General features: G+C 39.8%; 1 protein-coding gene across 1 annotated transcript; it reads right to left on the reverse strand.

Annotated features, from left to right (window-relative positions):
• Positions 1-1,204: 1,204 nt before the first annotated feature.
• On the reverse strand, positions 1,205-23,497 carry LOC117328768. Its single transcript, XM_033886305.1, has 9 exons — positions 23,386-23,497; positions 22,828-23,004; positions 20,727-20,960; positions 20,331-20,543; positions 19,232-20,032; positions 18,241-18,466; positions 16,781-16,873; positions 3,955-4,056; positions 1,205-3,004 (listed from the first exon to the last, which is right to left on the reverse strand). Exons 2-9 carry the CDS (start codon positions 22,929-22,931, stop codon positions 2,726-2,728), a joined length of 2,052 nt encoding a protein of 683 aa, XP_033742196.1. The 5' UTR covers positions 22,932-23,004; positions 23,386-23,497; the 3' UTR covers positions 1,205-2,725.
• Between the last annotated feature and the right edge of the window lie 1,851 nt (positions 23,498-25,348).

The raw sequence follows: 25,348 nt of genomic DNA on the forward strand, positions 1-25,348 counted from the left end.
ACAAGATTCTTTTCAGAATTTGATTTTATGATGCAGTACTTATACTAAATCCGTATACAATTGATGTTTGTAATTCAAACATATACCACATTGAATAACAAACAAATGTTGGAGTAATCTTACAAGAAATGGACCTCAAAAGGGAAGCCGTTTAACATTTGATAGCACCTTTACAAAGGGATAGCTAGAGACGGAAAACAATTATATACCGACGTTATATAGGGATAGATAGAGACGGAATACAATTATATACCGACGTTATATAGGGATAGATAGAGACAGAATACAATTATATACCGAGGTTATATAGGGATAGATAGAGACGGAATACAATTATATACCGACGTTATATAGGGATAGCTAGAGATATACCGACGTTATATAGGGATAGATAGAGACGGAACACAATTATATACCGACGTTATATAGGGATAGATAGAGACGGAATACAATTATATACCGAGGTAATATAGGGATAGATAGAGACGGAACACAAATTATATACCGACGTTATAATTATAGGGATAGATAGAGACGGAATACAATTATATACCGAGGTAATATAGGGATAGATAGAGACGGAATACAATTATATACCGACGTTATAATTATAGGGATAGATAGAGACGGAATACAATTATATACCGAGGTAATATAGGGATAGATAGAGACGGAACACAAATTATATACCGACGTTATATAGGGATAGCTAGAGACGGAATACAATTATATACCGACGTTATATAGGGATAGATAGAGACGGAATACAATTATATACAGACGTTAAATAGGGATAGATAGAGACGGAACACAATTATATACCGACGTTAAATAGGGATAGATAGAGACGGAATACAATTATATACCGACGTTATATATGGATAGTTAGAGACGGAATACAATTATATACCGACGTTATATAGGGATAGATAGAGACGGAATACAATTATATACCGATGTTATATAGGGATAGATAGAGACGGAACACAATTATATACCGAGGTAATATAGGGATAGATAGAGACAGAATACAATTATATACCGACGTTATATAGGGATAGATAGAGACAGAATACAATTATATACTGACGTTATATAGGGATAGCTAGAGACGGAATGCAATTATATACCGACGTTATATAGGGATAGATAGAGACGGAATACAATTATATACCGAGGTAATATAGGGATAGATAGAGACGGAACACAATTATATACCGACGTTATATAGGGATAGATAGAGACGGAATACAATTATATACCGATGTTATATAGGGATAGATAGAGACGGAATACAATTATATACCGACGTTATATAGGGATAGATAGAGACGGAACACAATTATATACCGACGTTATATAGGGATAGATAGAGACGGAATACAATTATATACCGAGGTAATATAGGGATAGATAGAGACGGAACACAATTATATACCGACGTTACATAGGGATAGATAGAGACGGAATACAATTATACACCGACATTATATAGGGATAGATAGAGACGGAATACAATTATATACCGACGTTATATAGGGATAGATAGAGACTGAATATTATTATATACCGACGTTATATAGGGATAGATAGAGACGGAACACAATTATATACCGACGTTATATAGGGATAGATAGAGACGGAATACAATTATATACCGACATTATATAGGGATAAATAGAGATGGAAAACAATTATATACCGACGTTCTATAGGGATAGATAGAGACAGAATACAATTATATACCGACGTTATATAGGGATAGATAGAGACGGAATACAATTATATACCGACGTTATATAGGGATAGATAGAGACGGAATACAATTATATACCGACGTTATATAGGGATAGATAGAGACGGAATACAATTATATACCGACGTTATATAGGGATAGATAGAGACTGAATATTATTATATACCGACGTTATATAGGGATAGAGACGGAATACAATTATATACCGATGTTATATAGGGATAGATAGAGACGGAACACAATTATATACCGAGGTAATATAGGGATAGATAGAGACGGAACACAATTTTATACCGACGTTATATAGGGATAGATAGAGACGGAATACAATTATATACCGACGTTATATAGGGATAGATAGAGACTGAATATTATTATATACCGACGTTATATAGGGATAGATAGAGATGGAATACAATTATATACCGACGTTATATAGGGATAGTTAGAGACGGAATACAATTATATACCGACTTTACGTAAGAATAGCTGTAAGCAGAATATATTGTATGCCGACGTTATATTTGGACACTGGTACAGGATATCGGATAACATCATGGTTACCGTCGTTATAGAAGTATAGAGATGAGACATTATACTAAATCCTTTTATCACCACATCCTAAGGTCAGATGACGCTATAGTTACTGACAGTACATCACATAAAAGTAGAGGTATAAGCTGTTTATGATATATTATGCAAAATTAGCTGATGCCTATGACTAATATCAATAAATATAATTTGGACGGATCAGAAGTACATAATCACATATATTTCATTATCCATCATGTGGTACATACATGTATAGCCTTCGCTGTTCGCAAAAACGTTAAACTCATAGAAAGAAATACATTCCTAATACAATACTGTTGTGGAATATTAAGATTTCCACATGATATGGAATAAATTCCACTGTGTCATATACATGTGTTATGTCAAAAACAAATGTCATTAAGTATGGAAGAATGTTTATTGTGGCTGGACTACTCCTTTGTGAAGGAGTTGTCCATTTTCGTATATGTAGATAGGGGGCCAAACGAGGTAGTTCACCTTATTGCCTGTCTTTGTGTAGAATGAGTATACTTCCTTGTTGAACTTTGACCCGTTTTTACACGTGAAGTCGAGAAACATGGGAGGTTCCCTCACTGACATCAGCCAGCACACGTCAACACACGCGAACACGAACCGCTCACAGCTGGCTAGCTCAGGGCCGTAAAACGATGTGAAAGCTTCGTTGGAGGCAATTTCCTAAAAAAGAAGGGCCACAGTAAAATATAACATATCTGATAACGACAAGAGGAAGTGTCATCATAATTATACCGGCAATAACAGGAGTATCACCATATCCAAAGGTAGTGAAGCTTGGATACTCCAAACTTGTTAGCATAACTAAAATGTCATCGAATGACGTAGTTAGTATATAACGGACATAGGTAAACCTGACGAAGTCAAAATAAAAACATGTTAATGTCAAAATATTCTTCTTTGAGATATTACTTAATGGAAATTTTGAAAATTTCAAAAGTGTTAAAAACCAAAACCAAAGAGGAGTTGCCTACACACAGGTTACCTCACATACTACACATATCTCAGGTTACCTCACATACTACACATATCTCAGGTTACCTCACATACTACACATATCTCAGGTTACCTCACATACTACACATATCTCAGGTTACCTCACATACTACACATATCTCAGGTTACCTCACGTGATCTACTACACATATCTCAGGTTACCTCACGTGATCTACTACACATAGCTCAGGTTACCTCACATACTACACATATCTCAGGTTACCTCACGTGATCTACTACACATATCTCAGGTTACCTCACGTGATCTACTACACATAGCTCAGGTTACCTCACATACTACACATATCTCAGGTTACCTCACGTGATCTACTACACATATCTCAGGTTACCTCACAAACTACACATATCTCAGGTTACCTCACGTGATCTACTACACATATCTCAGGTTACCTCACGTGATCTACTACACATATCTCGGGTTACCTCACAAACTACACATATCTCAGGTTACCTCACATACTACACATATCTCAGGTTACCTCACAAACTACACATATCTCAGGTTACCTCACATACTACACATATCTCAGGTTAAAATCCTAATTCATGTAACCAGATTATCAGTTGTCATGGAATCCCTTGAGTACCACGCTTACTTGTCTTATGTTTGGTATCGAATCTTCCGCCATTCCGATTTGAATTTTTCTCAAAGATGTGAATAAAGCATCGTCCTTCAATTTACGGATATCCCGGAGGAACTGAAAAAATAAAACCGATATATAGTTGTGTCAACTAACAATGTTACAAGAATTGCTGTGTGTACAAGATATCTTAATATTCTACCAACGCTGTCTACACGATGTATCCACTAAGTCTACACGATGTCTACACAATGTCTACACGATGTCTACATGATATCTACACGATGTCTACACAATGTCTACACGATATCTACAGGATGTTTACACGATGTCTACACAATGTCTACATGATATCTACACGATGTCTACAGGATGTTTACACGATGTCTACACAATGTCTACATGATATCTACACGATGTCTACACAATGTCTACACGATGTCTACACGATATCTACACGATGTCTACACAATGTCTACATGATATATACACGATGTCTACAGGATGTTTACACGATGTCTACACAATGTCTACATGATATCTACACGATGTCTACACAATGTCTACACGATATCTACACGATATCTACACGATGTCTACACGATATCTACACGATGTTTACACGATATCTACACGATGTCTACACGATATCTACACGATATCTACACATTGTCTACATGATATCTACACGATATCTACACAATGTCTACACGATATCTACACGATATCTACACGATGTCTACACGATGTCTACAGGATGTCTACATGATATCTACACGATATCTACACGATGTCTACACGATGTCTACACGATATCTACACAATGTCTACATGATATCTACAGGATGTCTACACAATGTCTACACGATATCTACACAATGTCTACATGATATCTACACGATGTCTACACAATGTCTACACGATATCTACACGATGTATACACGATATCTACACGATGTCTACACAATGTTTACACGATGTCTACATGATATCTACACGATGTCTACAGGATGTTTACACGATGTCTACACAATGTCTACATGATATCTACACGATGTCTACACAATGTCTACATGATATCTACACGATGTCTACACAATGTCTACATGGTATCTACACGATGTCTACACGATGTCTACATGATATCTACACGATGTCTACACAATGTCTACATGATATCTACACGGTATCTACACGATATCTACACGATGACTACACGATGTCTACAGGATATCTAAACGATGTCTACACGATGTCTACACAATGTCTACACGATATCTACACGATGTCTACACGATGTCTACACAATGTCTACATGATATCTACACGGTATCTACACGATATCTACACGATGTCTACACGATGTCTACACAATATCTACACGATATCTACACGATGTCTACAGGATGTCTACATGATATCTACACGATGTCTACACAATGTCTACATGATATCTACACAATGTCTACACGATATCTACACGATGTCTACACGATGTCTACACAATGTCTACATGATATCTACACGGTATCTACACGATATCTACACGATGTCTACACGATGTCTACACAATATCTACACGATGTCTACACGATGTCTACACGATGTCTACATGATATCTTCACGGTACAATTGTATCTACACGATGTTTACACGATGTCTACACGATGTCTACACAATGTCTACATGATATCTACACGATATCTACAGGATGTTTACACGATGTCTACACAATGTCTACATGACATCTACACGATATCTACACGATGTTTACACGATGGAAATATCCTTCATGTAAATGTTTATAAGCATATCTATCTTGGATTTCATTTAAGAATACAAAGTAATGCTGTCAAAATATTTTTTAAATAGATCTCAGCAGTGGTTTCTGATCACCCAATCGCACTAAACCGCACAATTGTGCGGTACAATCGCACATCGAATATATGTGCGGATAATATGCGAACGGTGTATGCTTGGTTTGATTTGGTTTGGTTTGGTTTATTTTGTTTAACGTCCTATTAACAGCTAAGGTCATTTAAGGACGGCCTCCCGTGCATGCGACATGCAAGCGTGTGGTGAGTGCGTATGTGTGCTTTGAGAGGCTGCGGTATGTTCGTGTTGTCTCCTTGTGATAGGCCGGAACTTTTGCCGATTTATAGTGCTACCTCACTGAAGCATACTGCCGAAGACACCCAGCAGCACACCTCCACCCGGTCACATTATATTGACAACGGGCAAACCAGTCGTCCCTCTCCTTGTATGCTGAGCGCTAAGCAGGAGTAGCAACTACCATTTTTAAAGACTCTGGTATGTCTCGGCTAGGGGACAGAACCTAAAGCCTTCCTCACAGGGGCGAACGCTCAACTAAAGGCCAAAAGTGAGGCATTGTCAAGGGAGACATTAGGAAGAAGAAAGTTGTTAAGAAAGAAGAGAAAGCATAACATCCCAAATATAGTCGCCTCTTACGATCATGCAATGGGAGCAGCAGGTACAATTCTTACGCCCTACCTGCAGGGCAGACGGTGTATGCTCGATGTCAGATAACTGAGGCGGGATAAGGGGTCAATTTCATTTCTTCTTGTGCTTCCACTTAGCCATCGCAGCAGTAGTTGAGAGTTTTACACTTTATAATTGTACCTATAATATTACAGGACATATGTACACGTATTTAAATGTATAGATTAACGTATCACTGTTATCATCCGCGCGGCCTGTCGACAAATGGGAATAGTTTCACGTAAACCATTTCATATACAACACACATTCAAATCTTTAAAGCGTTTACTTATCGGCTGACAATTAAAGAAACAACATTTCTAAAAGAAACGTCTCGTTTTTCTCCATGTTTACAAACAACATTACACTTCTAGTTGTCTATCCTGGGTATACTATACCCCTGGTTGTCTATCCTGGGTATACTATACCCCTGGTTGTCTATCCTAGGTATACTTTACCTCTGGTTGTCTATCCTAGGTATACTATACCCCTGGTTGTCTATCCTGGGTATACTATACCTCTGGTTGTCTATCCGGGGTATACTATACCCCTGGTTGTCTATCCTAGGTATACTATACCCCTGGTTGTCTATCCTGGGTATACTATACCTCTGGTTGTCTATCCTAGGTATACTATACCCCTGGTTGTCTATCCGGGGTATACTATACCCCTGGTTGTCTATCCTGGGTATACTATACCCCTGGTTGTCTATCCTGGGTATACTATACCTCTGGTTGTCTATCCTAGGTATACTATACCCCTGGTTGTCTATCCTGGGTATACTATACCTCTGGTTGTCTATCCTAGGTATACTATACCTCTGGTTGTCTATCCTAGGTATACTATACCCCTGGTTGTCTATCCTGGGTATACTATACCCCCTGGTTGTCTATCCTGGGTATACTATACCTCTGGTTGTCTATCCTAGGTATACTATACCCCCTGGTTGTCTATCCTGGGTATACTATACCTCTGGTTGTCTATCCTAGGTATACTATACCCCTGGTTGTCTATCCTAGGTATATTATACCCCTGGTTGTCTATCCTGGGTATACTATACCCCTGGTTGTCTATCCTGGGTATACTATACCCCTGGTTGTCTATCCTGGGTATACTATACCTCTGGTTGTCTATCCTAGGTATACTATACCCCTGGTTGTCTATCCTGGGTATACTATACCCCCTGGTTGTCTATCCTAGGTATACGATACCTCTGGTTGTCTATCCTGGGTATACTATACCTCTGGTTGTCTATCCTGGGTATACTATACCCCTGGTTGTCTGTCCTGGGTATACTATATACCTGGTTGTCTATCCTGGGTATACTATACCCCTGGTTGTCTATCCTAGGTATACTATACCTCTGGTTGTCTATCCTGGGTATACTATACCCCTGGTTGTCTATCCTGGGTATACTATACCCCTGGCTGTCTATCCTGGGTATACTATACCTCTGGTTGTCTATCCTAGGTATACTATACCCCTGGCTGTCTATCCTGGGTATACTATACCTCTGGTTGTCTATCCTGGGTATACTATACCTCTGGTTGTCTATCCTGGGTATACTATACCCCTGGTTGTCTATCCTGGGTATACTATACCCCTGGTTGTCTATCCTGGGTATACTATACCTCTGGTTGTCTATCCTGGGTATACTATACCTCTGGTTGTCTATCCTGGGTATACTATACCCCTGGTTGTCTATCCTGGGCATACTATACCCCTGGTTGTCTATCCTAGGTATAATATACCTCTGGTTGTCTATCCTGGGTATACTATACCTCTGGTTGTCTATCCTGGGTATACTATACCTCTGGTTGTCTATCCTAGGTATACTATACCCCTGGTTGTCTATCCTGGGTATACTATACCCCTGGTTGTCTATCCTGGGTATACTATACCCCTGGTTGTCTATCCTAGGTATACTATACCCCTGGTTGTCTATCCTAGGTATACTATACCCCTGGTTGTCTATCCTGGGTATACTATACCTCTGGTTGTCTATCCTAGGTATACTATACCCCTGGTTGTCTATCCTGGGTATACTATACCCCTGGTTGTCTATCCTGGGTATACTATACCCCTGGTTGTCTATCCTGGGTATACTATACCCCTGGTTGTCTATCCTGGGTATACTATACCTCTGGTTGTCTATCCTGGGTATACTATACCTCTGGTTGTCTATCCTGGGTATACTATACCCCTGGTTGTCTATCCTGGGTATACTATACCCCTGGCTGTCTATCCTAGGTATACTATACCCCTGGTTGTCTATCCTGGGTATACTATACCTCTGGTTGTCTATCCTAGGTATACTATACCTCTGGTTGTCTATCCTAGGTATACTATACCCCTGGTTGTCTATCCTAGGTATACTATACCCCTGGTTGTCTATCCTGGGTATACTATACCCCTGGTTGTCTATCCTAGGTATACTATACCTCTGGTTGTCTATCCTGGGTATACTATACCCCTGGTTGTCTATCCTGGGTATACTATACCTCTGGTTGTCTATCCTGGGTATACTATACCTCTGGTTGTCTATCCTGGGTATACTATACCTCTGGTTGTCTATCCTAGGTATACTATACCCCTGGTTGTCTATCCTGGGTATACTATACCTCTGGTTGTCTATCCTAGGTATACTATACCTCTGGTTGTCTATCCTGGGTATACTATACCTCTGGTTGTCTATCCTGGGTATACTATACCTCTGGTTGTCTATCCTGGGTATACTATACCCCTGGTTGTCTATCCTGGGTATACTATACCCCTGGTTGTCTATCCTAGGTATACTATACCCATGGTTGTCTATCCTGGGTATACTATACCTCTGGTTGTCTATCCTAGGTATACTATACCCCTGGTTGTCTATCCTGGGTATACTATACCCCTGGTTGTCTATCCTGGGTATACTATACCCCTGGTTGTCTATCCTGGGTATACTATACCCCTGGTTGTCTATCCTGGGTATACTATACCCCTGGCTGTCTATCCTAGGTATACTATACCTCTGGTTGTCTATCCTAGGTATACTATACCCCTGGTTGTCTATCCTGGGTATACTATACCCCTGGTTGTCTATCCTGGGTATACTATACCTCTGGTTGTCTATCCTAGGTATACTATACCTCTGGTTGTCTATCCTAGGTATACTATACCTCTGGTTGTCTATCCTGGGTATACTATACCCCTGGTTGTCTATCCTGGGTATACTATACCTCTGGTTGTCTATCCTGGATATACTATACCCCTGGTTGTCTATCCTGGGTATACTATACCCCTGGTTGTCTATCCTAGGTATACTATACCCCTGGTTGTCTATCCTAGGTATACTATACCCCTGGTTGTCTATCCTAGGTATACTATACCTCTGGTTGTCTATCCTGGGTATACTACACCCCTGGTTGTCTATCCTGGGTATACTATACCCCTGGTTGTCTATCCTGGGTATACTATACCTCTGGTTGTCTATCCTAGGTATACTATACCTCTGGTTGTCTATCCTGGGTATACTATACCCCTGGTTGTCTATCCTAGGTATACTATACCCCTGGTTGTCTATCCTAGGTATACTATACCCCTGGTTGTCTATCCTGGGTATACTATACCTCTGGTTGTCTATCCTGGGTATACTATACTCCTGGTTGTCTATCCTGGGTATACTATACCTCTGGTTGTCTATCCTAGGTATACTATACCCCCTGGTTGTCTATCCTAGGTATACTATACCCCTGGTTGTCTATCCTAGGTATACTATACCTCTGGTTGTCTATCCTAGGTATACTATACCTCTGGTTGTCTATCCTAGGTATACTATACCCCTGGTTGTCTATCCTGGGTATACTATACCTCTGGTTGTCTATCCTAGGTATACTATACCTCTGGTTGTCTATCCTGGGTATACTATACCTCTGGTTGTCTATCCTAGGTATACTATACCTCTGGTTGTCTATCCTAGGTATACTATACCCCTGGTTGTCTATCCTAGGTATACTATACCCCTGGTTGTCTATCCTAGGTATACTATACCTCTGGTTGTCTATCCTAGGTATACTATACCCCTGGTTGTCTATCCTAGGTATACTATACCTCTGGTTGTCTATCCTAGGTATACTATACCCCTGGTTGTCTATCCTAGGTATACTATACCTCTGGTTGTCTATCCTAGGTATACTATACCTCTGGTTGTCTATCCTAGGTCTACTATACCCCTGGTTGTCTATCCTAGGTATACTATACCCCTGGTTGTCTATCCTAGGTATACTATACCACTGGTTGTCTATCCTAGGTATACTATACCCCTGGTTGTCTATCCTGGGTATACTATACCTCTGGTTGTCTATCCTAGGTATACTATACCCCTGGTTGTCTATCCTAGGTATACTATACCCCTGGTTGTCTATCCTGGGTATACTATACCCCTGGTTGTCTATCCTAGGTATACTATACCTCTGGTTGTCTATCCTAGGTATACTATACCCCTGGTTGTCTATCCTGGGTATACTATACTCCTGGTTGTCTATCCTGGGTATACTATACCTCTGGTTGTCTATCCTAGGTATACTATACCCCTGGTTGTCTATCCTATGTATACTATACCCCTGGTTGTCTATCCTAGGTATACTATACCTCTGGTTGTCTATCCTAGGTATACTATACCCCTGGTTGTCTATCCTAGGTATACTATACCCCTGGTTGTCTATCCTAGGTATACTATACCTCTGGTTGTCTATCCTAGGTATACTATACCCCTGGTTGTCTATCCTAGGTATACTATACCTCTGGTTGTCTATCCTAGGTATACTATACCCCTGGTTGTCTATCCTAGGTATACTATACCTCTGGTTGTCTATCCTAGGTATACTATACCCCTTGTTGTCTATCCTAGGTATACTATACCCCTGGTTGTCTATCCTAGGTATACTATACCCCTGGTTGTCTATCCTAGGTATACTATACCCCTGGTTGTCTATCCTGGGTATACTATACCTCTGGTTGTCTATCCTGGGTATACTATACCCCTGGTTGTCTATCCTAGGTATACTATACCCCTGGTTGTCTATCCTAGGTATACTATACCCCTGGTTGTCTATCCTGGGTATACTATACCTCTGGTGGTCTATCCTGGGTATACTATACCTCTGGTTGTCTATCCTGGGTATACTATACCCCTGGTTGTCTATCCTGGGTATACTATACCTCTGGTTGTCTATCCTAGGTATACTATACCCCTGGTTGTCTATCCTAGGTATACTATACCTCTGGTTGTCTATCCTAGGTATACTATATCTCTGGTTGTCTATCCTAGGTATACTATATCTCTGGTTGTCTATCCTAGGTATACTATATCTCTGGTTGTCTATCCTAGGTATACTATATCTCTGGTTGTCTATCCTAGGTATACTATACCTCTGGTTGTCTATCCTAGGTATACTATACCCCTGGTTGTCTATCCTGGGTATACTATACCTCTGGTTGTCTATCCTGGGTATACTATACCCCTGGTTGTCTATCCTGGGTATACTATACCCCTGGTTGTCTATCCTGGGTATACTACACCCCTGGTTGTCTATCCTGGGTATACTATACCTCTGGTTGTCTATCCTGGGTATACTATACCCCTGGTTGTCTATCCTGGGTATACTATACCCCTGGTTGTCTATCCTGGGTATACTATACCCCTGATTGTCTATCCTGGGTATACTATACCTCTGGTTGTCTATCCTGGGTATACTATACCCCTGGTTGTCTATCCTGGGTATACTATACCCCTGGTTGTCTATCCTGGGTATACTATACCTCTGGTTGTCTATCCTGGGTATACTATACCTCTGGTTGTCTATCCTAGGTATACTATACCCCTGGTTGTCTATCCTGGGTATACTATACCTCTGGTTGTCTATCCTGGGTATACTATACCTCTGGTTGTCTATCCTGGGTATACTATACCCCTGGTTGTCTATCCTAGGTATACTATACCTCTGGTTGTCTATCCTAGGTATACTATACCCCTGGTTGTCTATCCTGGGTATACTATACCCCTGGTTGTCTATCCTGGGTATACTATACCCCTGGTTGTCTATCCTGGGTATACTATACCCCTGGTTGTCTATCCTGGGTATACTATACCCCTGGTTGTCTATCCTGGGTATACTATACCTCTGGTTGTCTATCCTAGGTATACTATACCTCTGGTTGTCTATCCTAGGTATACTATACCCCTGGTTGTCTATCCTGGGTATACTATACCCCTGGTTGTCTATCCTAGGTATACTATACCCCTGGTTGTCTATCCTAGGTATACTATACCCCTGGTTGTCTATCCTAGGTATACTTTACCTCTGGTTGTCTATCCTGGGTATACTATACCTCTGGTTGTCTATCCTGGGTATACTATACCCCTGGTTGTCTATCCTGGGTATACTATACCCCTGGTTGTCTATCCTGGGTATACTATACCCCTGGTTGTCTATCCTGGGTATACTATACCCCTGGTTGTCTATCCTGGGTATACTATACCCCTGGTTGTCTATCCTGGGTATACTATACCTCTGGTTGTCTATCCTAGGTATACTATACCCCTGGTTGTCTATCCTGGGTATACTATACCCCTGGTTGTCTATCCTGGGTATACTATACCCCTGGTTGTCTATCCTGGGTATACTATACCCCTGGTTGTCTATCCTGGGTATACTATACCTCTGGTTGTCTATCCTAGGTATACTATACCTCTGGTTGTCTATCCTGGGTATACTATACCTCTGGTTGTCTATCCTAGGTATACTATACCCCTGGTTGTCTATCCTGGGTATACTATACCTCTGGTTGTCTATCCTGGGTATACTATACCTCTGGTTGTCTATCCTAGGTATACTATACCTCTGGTTGTCTATCCTGGGTATACTATACCTCTGGTTGTCTATCCTAGGTATACTATACCTCTGGTTGTCTATCCTGGGTATACTATACCTCTGGTTGTCTATCCTGGGTATACTATACCCCTGGTTGTCTATCCTAGGTATACTATACCTCTGGTTGTCTATCCTAGGTATACTATACCTCTGGTTGTCTATCCTGGGTATACTATACCTCTGGTTGTCTATCCTAGGTATACTATACCTCTGGTTGTCTATCCTGGGTATACTATACCTCTGGTTGTCTATCCTGGGTATACTATACCTCTGGTTGTCTATCCTGGGTATACTATACCTCTGGTTGTCTATCCTAGGTATACTATACCTCTGGTTGTCTATCCTGGGTATACTATACCCCTGGTTGTCTATCCTGGGTATACTATACCTCTGGTTGTCTATCCTGGGTATACTATACCCCTGGTTGTCTATCCTGGGTATACTATACCCCTGGTTGTCTATCCTGGGTATACTATACCTCTGGTTGTCTATCCTGGGTATACTATACCCCTGGTTGTCTATCCTGGGTATACTATACCCTTGGTTGTCTATCCTTGGTATACTATACCCCTGGTTGTCTATCCTGGGTATAATATACCTCTGGTTGTCTATCCTGGGTATACTATACCCCTGGTTGTCTATCCTGGGTATACTATACCCCCTGGTTGTCTATCCTGGGTATACTATACCCCTGGTTGTCTATCCTGGGTACACTATACCCCTGGTTGTCTATCCTAGGTATACTATACCTCTGGTTGTCTATCCGGGGTATACTATACCCCTGGTTGTCTATCCTGGGTATACTATACCCCTGGTTGTCTATCCTGGGTATACTATACCCCTGGTTGTCTATCCTGGGTATACTATACCCCTGGTTGTCTATCCTGGGTATACTATACCTCTGGTTGTCTATCCTGGGTATACTATACCTCTGGTTGTCTATCCTGGGTATACTATACCCCTGGTTGTCTATCCTGGGTATACTATACCCCTGGTTGTCTATCCTGGGTATACTATACCTCTGGTTGTCTATCCTGGGTATACTATACCCCTGGTTGTCTATCCTGGGTATACTATACCCTTGGTTGTCTATCCTTGGTATACTATACCCCTGGTTGTCTATCCTGGGTATAATATACCTCTGGTTGTCTATCCTGGGTATACTATACCCCTGGTTGTCTATCCTGGGTATACTATACCCCCTGGTTGTCTATCCTGGGTATACTATACCCCTGGTTGTCTATCCTGGGTACACTATACCCCTGGTTGTCTATCCTAGGTATACTATACCTCTGGTTGTCTATCCGGGGTATACTATACCCCTGGTTGTCTATCCTGGGTATACTATACCCCTGGTTGTCTATCCTGGGTATACTATACCCCTGGTTGTCTATCCTGGGTATACTATACCCCTGGTTGTCTATCCTGGGTATACTATACCTCTGGTTGTCTATCCTGGGTATATTATACCTCTGGTTGTCTATCCTGGGTATACTATACCTCTGGTTGTCTATCCTGGGTATATTATACCTCTGGTTGTCTATCCTGGGTATACTATACCTCTGGTTGTCTATCCTGGGTATACTATACCCCTGGTTGTCTATCCTGGGTATACTATACCCCTGGTTGTCTATCCTGGGTATACTATACCCCTGGTTGTCTATCCTAGGTATACTATACCTCTGGTTGTCTATCCTGGGTATACTATACCCCTGGTTGTCTATCCTGGGTATACTATACACTATACCCCTGGTTGTCTATCCTGGGTATACTATACCCCTGGTTGTCTATCCTGGGTATACTATACCCCTGGTTGTCTATCCTGGGTATACTATACCCCTGGTTGTCTATCCTGGGTATACTATACCCCTGGTTGTCTATCCTGGGTATACTATACCTCTGGTTGTCTATCCTAGGTATACTATACCCCTGGTTGTCTATCCTGGGTATACTATACCCCTGGTTGTCTTTCCTGGGTATACTATACCCCTGGTTGTCTATCCTGGGTATACTATACCCCTGGTTGTCTATCCTGGGTATACTATACCTCTGGTTGTCTATCCTAGGTATACTATACCTCTGGTTGTCTATCCTGGGTATACTATACCTCTGGTTGTCTATCCTGGGTATACTATACCTCTGGTTGTCTATCCTGGGTATACTATACCCCTGGTTGTCTATCCTGGGTATACTATACCCCTGGTTGTCTATCCTGGGTATACTATACCTCTGGTTGTCTATCCTGGGTATACTATACCCCTGGTTGTCTATCCTGGGTATACTATACCCTTGGTTGTCTATCCTTGGTATACTATACCCCTGGTTGTCTATCCTGGGTATAATATACCTCTGGTTGTCTATCCTGGGTATACTATACCCCTGGTTGTCTATCCTGGGTATACTATACCCCCTGGTTGTCTATCCTGGGTATACTATACCCCTGGTTGTCTATCCTGGGTATACTATACCCCTGGTTGTCTATCCTAGGTATACTATACCTCTGGTTGTCTATCCTGGGTATACTATACCTCTGGTTGTCTATCCTGTGTATACTATACCTCTGGTTGTCTATCCTAGGTATACTATACCCCTGGTTGTCTATCCTGGGTATACTATACCTCTGGTTGTCTATCCTGGGTATACTATACCTCTGGTTGTCTATCCTGGGTATACTATACCTCTGGTTGTCTATCCTAGGTATACTATACCTCTGGTTGTCTATCCTGGGTATACTATACCTCTGGTTGTCTATCCTGGGTATACTATACCTCTGGTTGTCTATCCTGGGTATACTATACCCCTGGTTGTCTATCCTGGGTATACTATACCCCTGGTTGTCTATCCTGGGTATACTATACCTCTGGTTGTCTATCCTGGGTATACTATACCTCTGGTTGTCTATCCTAGGTATACTATACCCCTGGTTGTCTATCCTGGGTATACTATACCTCTGGTTGTCTATCCTGGGTATACTATACCTCTGGTTGTCTATCCTGGGTATACTATACCTCTGGTTGTCTATCCTGGGTATACTATACCCCTGGTTGTCTATCCTAGGTATACTATACCCCTGGTTGTCTATCCTAGGTATACTATACCCCTGGTTGTCTATCCTAGGTATACTATACCCCTGGTTGTCTATCCTGGGTATATTATACCTCTGGTTGTCTATCCTGGGTATACTATACCTCTGGTTGTCTATCCTGGGTATACTATACCCCTGGTTGTCTATCCTGGGTATACTATACCCCTGGTTGTCTATCCTGGGTATACTATACCCCTGGTTGTCTATCCTAGGTATACTATACCCCTGGTTGTCTATCCTGGGTATACTATACCCCTGGTTGTCTATCCTGGGTATACTATACCTCTGGTTGTCTATCCTAGGTATACTATACCCCTGGTTGTCTATCCTGGGTATACTATACCTCTGGTAGCTCTGACCGCCTGCTGGTCTGGATCTGTACCTGCCAGTCCTCGATCTGCTCCTGTGTAAGTCTTATACACATTTGGTATACGCTCTATAGTTGTGTCAAATGTAAACAGACAATATGTTATAAACACTTCAAAAACAAATAAACTCTTATTTATTTGATATTTTTTGATGAATAGTCACACAAATGATATATGAAAATAATGTATTAATTGTATTGCAACCAACACAAAATAATAGTAAATAATGTGAACATATTGTAGATGATTTAATAGGATTCAAAACAATATCGTAAGATTATAAATATAACTGATAAACGTTCCCATCCCATCTGTGGGATAACACGACAGTGAATACTTATCAATATATTCTTGTATAGCAGATATATATGAATACTGTATTTAGGGAATTTCTTTTTATTAAACCATTATTGGCCTAAAAATCTACCTAACCTTGTTTAAGTATTCAACATTTCAAATTGTTGTTGTTGTTGTTCGAGACTAGAGTGTGTTTATGGTTGTCAGAGACTAGAGTGTGTATATGGTTGTCAGAGACTAGGGTGTGTATATGGTTGTCAGAGACTAGAGTGTGTTTATGGTTGTCAGAGACTAGAGTGTGTCTATGGTTGTCAGAGACTAGAGTGTGTTTATGGTTGTCAGAGACTAGAGTGTGTCTATGGTTGTCAGAGACTAGAGTGTGTTTATGTTTGTCAGAGACTAGGGTGTGTTTATGGTTGTCAGAGACTAGAGTGTGTCTATGGTTGTCAGAGACTAGAGTGTGTCTATGGTTGTCAGAGACTAGAGTGTGTCTATGGTTGTCAGAGACTAGGGTGTGTTTATGGTTGTCAGAGACTAGAGTGTGTCTATGGTTGTCAGAGACTAGAGTGTGTTTATGGTTGTCAGAGACTAGAGTGTGTTTATGGTTGTCAGAGACTAGAGTGTGTTTATGGTTGTCAGAGACTAGAGTGTGTTTATGGTTGTCAGAGACTAGAGTGTGTCTATGGTTGTCAGATACTAGGGTGTGTCTATGGTTGTCAGAGACTAGAGTGTGTTTATGGTTGTCAGAGACTAGAGTGTGTTTATGGTTGTCAGAGACTAGAGTGTGTCTATGGTTGTCAGAGACTAGAGTGTGTCTATGGTTGTCAGAGACTAGAGTGTGTTTATGGTTGTCAGAGACTAGAGTGTGTTAATGGTTGTCAGAGACTAGAGTCTGTCTATGGTTGTCAGAGACTAGAGTCTGTCTATGGTTGTCAGAGACTAGAGTGTGTTTATGGTTGTCAGAGACTAGAGTGTGTTTATGGTTGTCAGAGACAAAGATGGTACGACATAATTATATATTCTAATTAGTGAGTGACCGCAGCAGAATAAACCATTACATTATGTGGTACTATAGGGATACACAAAACTGATAATGTTATGTCTACCTGTTTATTACAGTTGAACTAAACATTATTACCTGAATTATCTCCAAAATATCGGCGATTGCATTAGGTTCCGATTTCTTCATATCCGTTGTTTCAAACCGGAAGACGTCTATCCACTCTCGGTCGTATAGCTTGGCAAAGTTGTCCGCAATCTTGATAGGTCGATGTTTGTCGGCGAGATCTGACATTTCCCTTATTACGGGCTGAACATCATCACCTGTCATTCTTTGGTCACTTGACTGAATGGTATTGCTTACTCTGTAACAGGAATATCACGGGTACTTAAACAATAACAAGAACAATTTTTTTCATCTTACTTGACAGGATAGAAGCAGTTTACTTATCTTACTAGACAGGATAGAACGAGTTTATTTATCTTACTAGACAGGATAGAACCAGTTTATTTATCTTACTAGACAGGATAGAACCAGTTTATTTATCTTACTAGACAGGATAGAACCAGTTTATTTATCTTACTAGACAGGATAGAACCAGTTTATTTATCTTACTAGACAGGATAGAACCAGTTTATTTATCTTACTAGACAGGATAGAACCAGTTTATTTATCTTACTAGACAGGATAGAACCAGTTTATTTATCTTACTAGACAGGATAGAACCAGTTTATTTATCTTACTAGACAGGATAAAACCAGTTTATTTATCTTACTAGACAGGATAGAACCAGTTTATTTGTCTTACTAGACAGGATAGAACCAGTTTATTTATCTTACTAGACAGGATAGAACCAGTTTATTTATCTTACTAGACAGGATAAAACCAGTTTATTTATCTTACTAGACAGGATAAAACCAGTTTATTTTTACTAGACAGGAGAGAACCAGTTTATGTATCTTACTAGACAGGATAGAACCAGTTTGTCTATCTTACTAGACAGGATAGAACCGATTTATTTATCTTACTAGACAAGATAGAACTAGTTTATCTATCTTACTAGACAGGATAGAACCAGTTTATTTATCTTACTAGACTGGATAGAACCAGTTTGGTGTGTAAAAAGTACCTGTCAAGAACATCATCGTTGGCGTACGCTGTCACTACAAGGGACCTTTGGGAGTCATGGAGCTGGCTTTCTAACATCGATACCTGACATGACAATCTGAGAATGTGGGCTTCCATCATATTTATATAATCTTCGCTTGACTTATCTGTAGGTTTCTGTGGAAGGGCTCCGCCATTTTGTGTGAAATGTCTATAAAAGTCGGAATTGCTTTCAGACCTGTGTGTCTGTTCAGCACCTGGATTTGGTGATGCACCTCCTCTCGTACGACTGTTATAACTGAGTTGGTCACTTTCACCATTTCCACCCTCAGTCCTCATAGCGTGGCTATCATCAGGATGTTGGTTGTGTACGTTATCATGGACAACGTTAGATATACGTTGTTGTTGTTGTTGTTGTTGTCCAAACTGTTGGTTATGTTGGCGTGGTTGATTACTCGGATCTTGCTGTTGTAGTAAGTCCTGCTGACCTCTCACAGTTTTTAAAAAGTCAGAATTTTGAGCTTGCCCTGGCCTAGCTACAGCTAAACCTTCTTGTGTTACGTCATAGTTCGTTATCACAGTACTGTAGGACGGTGGACGAACATGTGGCTCACCAGCTGTATTCATCACCGTTGCTTTCCCCAAAGTGTGGTCGTCAAAGTCTGTTTGGGTCTGTCTTGCTCGTGTCCTTATCTTCTTTGTTTGGGGAACATTTTGTGTGGACTTTGACTCAATGTACTCCGTAACTCTAGTCTGTGTAACCTCTCTCTCTTTCTCGGGAAAGTCCGTCTGAGCGACTTTATCTATCTTGTGAATTTTTAACCTTAAATAATCAATCAATTAATTAGCAATCTGATAATTATATGGTGTCTCATATTTGCACGTTAAAAATCAGTGATACCGACATTATAATAAACTAGTGTGTAGATAAAGACTGATAATTCAGTACCACGTACGTACGGCCGTTTCCGGTCTCACTAATGACAATTTTCTCAGACAACTAATGCTGAATCAAATTATGATACACATCATTGTCCAAAAACAACAGCAAAGTTACTTCTTTTCAAAATCATTCTTTCTTAATCAAAAACATTGTTAATAGATGTATAAGTATATCTAACCTTTTCAGACATTCGACGATTTCGATCCCATCTTTCCTGTAGTCCTTCAGCCTGTCCTTTCTCTCTGCCTCTACAACTGGAACGCGAGGTAACTTAAACTTCGACGATATGCTGTCTTGTTTCACAGCTACACAAAGCTTTTCTATGAGTGTCGTTAAGAAGGTAGCTTCAGCTTTTTCATCCTCATTCCCCTTATCATCATCACTTTCGTCCCTATTAACATAAATGAGTAATAGTCATAATAAGAGCATGCAACAAAAGGAAAACTATTCTAAACTCAATTTGAATATAATAAAAAAATATTTAAGATAAAAACCTGGATCGTTTAAGAGAGAAAGTATATGATGTAACCATACCAACATGGTAATTTTTTGTTCACGGCACTGTACAACTCACCCGATTTTATCGTCAATAAATTCTACAATGTTCTTTGCCTCGACTCTGTATTTCCGTAGCTTCTTTCTGACGTCACTGGGTACCCTAGGTGGCAGCACGATCCTCTCGACGTCTTCAGTCTCAATGTTGGGGTCAAGGTGTGCTATGATGACGTCGAGAATTCCCTGGTAGAACGACGCCTCCGCCTCTGCCACCTCTATTTCCTCTCGTAAAGTTTTCGGCACTTCGTTCGTCCTGTTTGTGTTTAAAATTCGAATTTAAGCAATGATCAGTTTGATAGTATTATATATAACACAAATTGTAAGTCGGCAATATTATGTTAGATTGTTAAGTAGGAGGATCGTACAGGGTTGAAAAACTTGCAATTTTTCTTCTTTCCTTCGATCGTAAAATTACGTTTCGAACACTTAATACACACAAACCTCTTTATCATACATATTTAAAGTTGTTGATCCTTAAGTAACACGTATGAAATATTAGCCGTAGCTGTACTGTGCCTATATGGTATACTATTTTACAAATATAAACCATTCAAATACACTTATATGTTACTAAAAAAAACAAATATCTGTCGGAAATGTTCAACCAAATTAAAGATTATTATTTAGAAGATGAATCTAATAATCATAACGAATTAAATTCATTAAAAAGATGCCATCGTCATCATTTTATGATTAGTTTAATGTATTCATCTATCAATATCTCATATTTTTTGATTATATGATATATCGTTATTTCTTTACACAAACATTTCAAATTATTTTATTCGTTAATTGATTTCTTTTAGAGATGATGGTATCTATTTTATTACAAATTGTGAAAGAAATAGATAAATAAATGTCTCCTTTAAAGAAATAGATAAATAAATGTCTCCTTTAAAGAAATACATAAATAAATGTCTCCTTTAAAACGTACATGGTTTATCTTTAAATTGTGATAAATGTTAAGGATTACATGAAACAGATAAACTCGACAAGATACCAAGTAAAATGAACCATTGTCAATACGTGTGTGTACGATACATATATATACTTAACTTCATACAGAGAACATATGAAGCAAACAATGGGGTAGATTAAAAGGGAAATTATCAGAAATGAATCATAATAGCAATCGTATGGGGTCATCGTATCGTAAAACGGTTACATGTTTGACACTTTAATAAACAATTGAACGTGTATACATACGAAGGCTTCACCAAAACAGCTCCACCGTATATAGATATCATTTAAAATAAGTCGTTTCAACTCGTACAACACAAAGTTGGTTGTAGTCTCTACACGGGGTCGTATAGCGTGAGATTCTATAAATGCCAGGTATAGGCTATCATTGTATACCTAGATAATATTTAATACAGGTAGACTAAGCTTACATAAAGCCGTTTACTATCACGACATCAGGAAGTACTATACCTACATGTAGGTATTCCCCAGTTATGTATGTCGCAGGTGTGACTAAATCTATACATGTATATATAATCATGTGTGTTTTAAACAGTAGTGGTATTTCTCACTTGTAAATGTTTAATCTAAAATTATTGTGAAGATAGTAGTAAGTGTATTTGAAAATAGCATAAATCACTATAAATATACCGCATTATTGTACAAACATCTCTAATTAATAAATCACAATAAATATACCGCATTGATTTACTAACATGTATAATTAATAAAACAATACAAATATACCACATTAATATACTAACATCTATAATTCAACCTAAATATAACACATTGATGTGCAAACCTTACCACACAATAATCTTTTGAAATGAAATATCGGTTTCGAGAATTACCACATATTGTCCTTTGAAATGTAATATCAGTATTGGAAAAAATCAGACAAATATTCTATTGAAATGTAATATTGGTATTGAGAATAAAAAGAAAAAAATATTTTTTTGAAATGTAACATTAGTATTGAGAATTACAACACAATATTCTTTTGAAATGTAATATCATTATTGGAAACAATGAGACAAATGTTATACAGAATTGAGATGTAAAAATCAGTATTGCGAATAACCACACACCATACTCTTTCTAAATGTAACATCAACTTTCTAAGTATTATCGTGGTTTTAAATGTAGTAGGTAATTACCATGCTGATTTTGAGTTCTTTAGTTTCTTGCTCCGTTGACTATACTCAGTGATGTCTATAGTATCGAAGTCACTGTCCGAGTCTCCTGCAGCCCTTTCGGACATGACGTCAAAGCTTCCAGTTCCAAAGTAGACAGACAAATCACATTATCCACGGATATTCATGACCCCCTTTCCCCTGTATGGAGTAAATGAGTGTGAGCTATAAATAAACAAGTTCCGGGTTAGACCTATATTGACATTTTCCAATCACATGTGAATACCGAGAAACGAAGACGAATATATACAAATGATGATTGCTTCAACGCTTACCTGTGTGTGTTGTATTGTGTAGGAACAAGGACCTTATATGTATATAAACACGACATGTAGTTGACTGAAAACTTGTAACACATACATACTTGCATAATTCATAATTCTCTCTACAATATTTTAGATTATCCTGTCGTTATGAAAACGTGTTGACAGACAACATATATTATAAACGATTGAATTAATCGATACGGAGCAGTTAATTGTCTCAGAATTCCAAACCACTTACTGATCAGAGTAGGTTTACCTTAATAATCCTCCAGTCTCAAGAGAACAATTTTACCAATGATATCCAGTTAGCCATGCGGTGTCAGATTTGACTGTAAACTGGAGCGTATCGGCCGAAACATGAAGTGTGTGGCTATAAATAGTAACGTAGGTACGTAGATCATTGATCTGTTTAAATTACAAACCATCAACGTCCTTGACATCCTTAACATACAAACTGTGTGGATATACCACGCTTTGAATGGTACCATATAATGTACCATATACAAACCTGGGTGATATAATACAGACAGGTACGGGTGGTATGATACATGGGTGATATAGATACAGACAGGTACGGGTGGTATGATACCTAGGTGATATAGATACAGACAGGTACGGGTGATATAGATACAGACAGGTACGGGTGGTATGATACCTGGGTGATATAGATACAGACAGGTACGGGTGGTATGATATCTGGGTGATATAGATACAGACAGGTACGGGTGGTATGATATCTGGGTGATATAGATACAGACAGGTACGGGTGATATGATACCTGGGTGATATAAATACAGACAGGTACGGGTGGTATGATACCTGGGTGATATAAATACAGACAGGTACGGGTGGTATGATACCTAGGTGATATAGATACAGAGAGGTACGGGTGGTATGATACCTGGGTGATATAGATACAGACAGGTACGGGTGATATAAATACAGACAGGTACGGGTGATATAGATACAGACAGGTACGGGTGATATAGATACAGATAGGTACGGGTGATATGATACCTGGGTCATATTAATACAGACAGGTACGGGTGGTATGATACCTGGGTCATATTAATACAGACAGGTACGGGTGATATGATACCTGGGTCATATTAATACAGACAGGTACGGGTGGTATGATACCTGGGTGATATAGATACAGACAGGTACGGGTGGTATGATACCTGGGTGATATAGATACAGACAGGTACGGGTGATATAGATACAGACAGGTACGGGTGGTATGATACCTAGGTGATATAGATACAGACAGGTACGGGTGATATGATACCTGGGTGATATAGATACAGACAGGTACGGGTGGTATGATACCTAGGTGATATAGATACAGACAGGTACGGGTGGTATGATACCTGGGTGATATAGATACAGACAGGTACGGGTGATATGATACCTGGGTGATATAGATACAGACAGGTACGGGTGATATGATACCTGGGTGATATAGATACAGACAGGTACGGGTGGTATGATACCTGGGTGATATAGATACAGACAGGTACGGGTGGTATGATACCTAGGGTGATATAGATACAGACAGGTACGGGTGATATGATACCTAGGTGATATAGATACAGACAGGTACGGGTGGTATGATACCTGGGTGATATAGATACAGACAGGTACGGGTGGTATGATACCTAGGTGATATAGATACAGACAGGTACGGGTGATATGATACCTAGGTGATATAGATACAGACAGGTACGGGTGATATGATACCTGGGTGATATAGATACAGACAGGTACGGGTGGTATGATACCTGGGTGATATAGATACAGACAGGTACGGGTGGTATGATACCTGGGTGATATAGATACAGACAGGTACGGGTGGTATGATACCTGGGTGATATAGATACAGACAGGTACGGGTGGATATGATACCTGGGTGATATAGATACAGACAGGTACGGGTGGTATGATACCTGGGTGATATAGATACAGACAGGTACGGGTGGTATGATACCTGGGTGATATAGATACAGACAGGTACGGGTGATATGATACCTGGGTGATATAGATACAGACAGGTACGGGTGGTATGATACCTGGGTGATATAGATACAGACAGGTACGGGTGGTATGATACCTAGGTGATATAGATACAGACAGGTACGGGTGGTATGATACCTAGGTGATATAGATACAGACAGGTACGGGTGATATGATACCTAGGTGATATAGATACAGACAGGTAC

Source organism: Pecten maximus, chromosome 6 (assembly GCF_902652985.1).
Source record: "Pecten maximus chromosome 6, xPecMax1.1, whole genome shotgun sequence".
Taxonomy (NCBI): Eukaryota; Metazoa; Mollusca; class Bivalvia; order Pectinida; family Pectinidae; genus Pecten; species Pecten maximus.

What these genes read in the sequence shown, in the direction of transcription:
- LOC117328768 (XM_033886305.1), bottom strand. Translation starts at nt 22,931, where the DNA reads ATGTCCGAAAGGGCTGCAGGAGACTCGGACAGTGACTTCGATACTATA. An exon ending in GGCGGTCAGAGCTACCAGAG is followed by an intron (nt 4,057 to 16,780) that starts GTATAGTATACC and finishes TTATTTTTTCAG; the next exon opens with TTCCTCCGGGATATCCGTAA. An exon ending in CGATACCAAACATAAGACAA is followed by an intron (nt 3,005 to 3,954) that starts GTAAGCGTGGTA and finishes CTTCTTTTTTAG; the next exon opens with GAAATTGCCTCCAACGAAGC.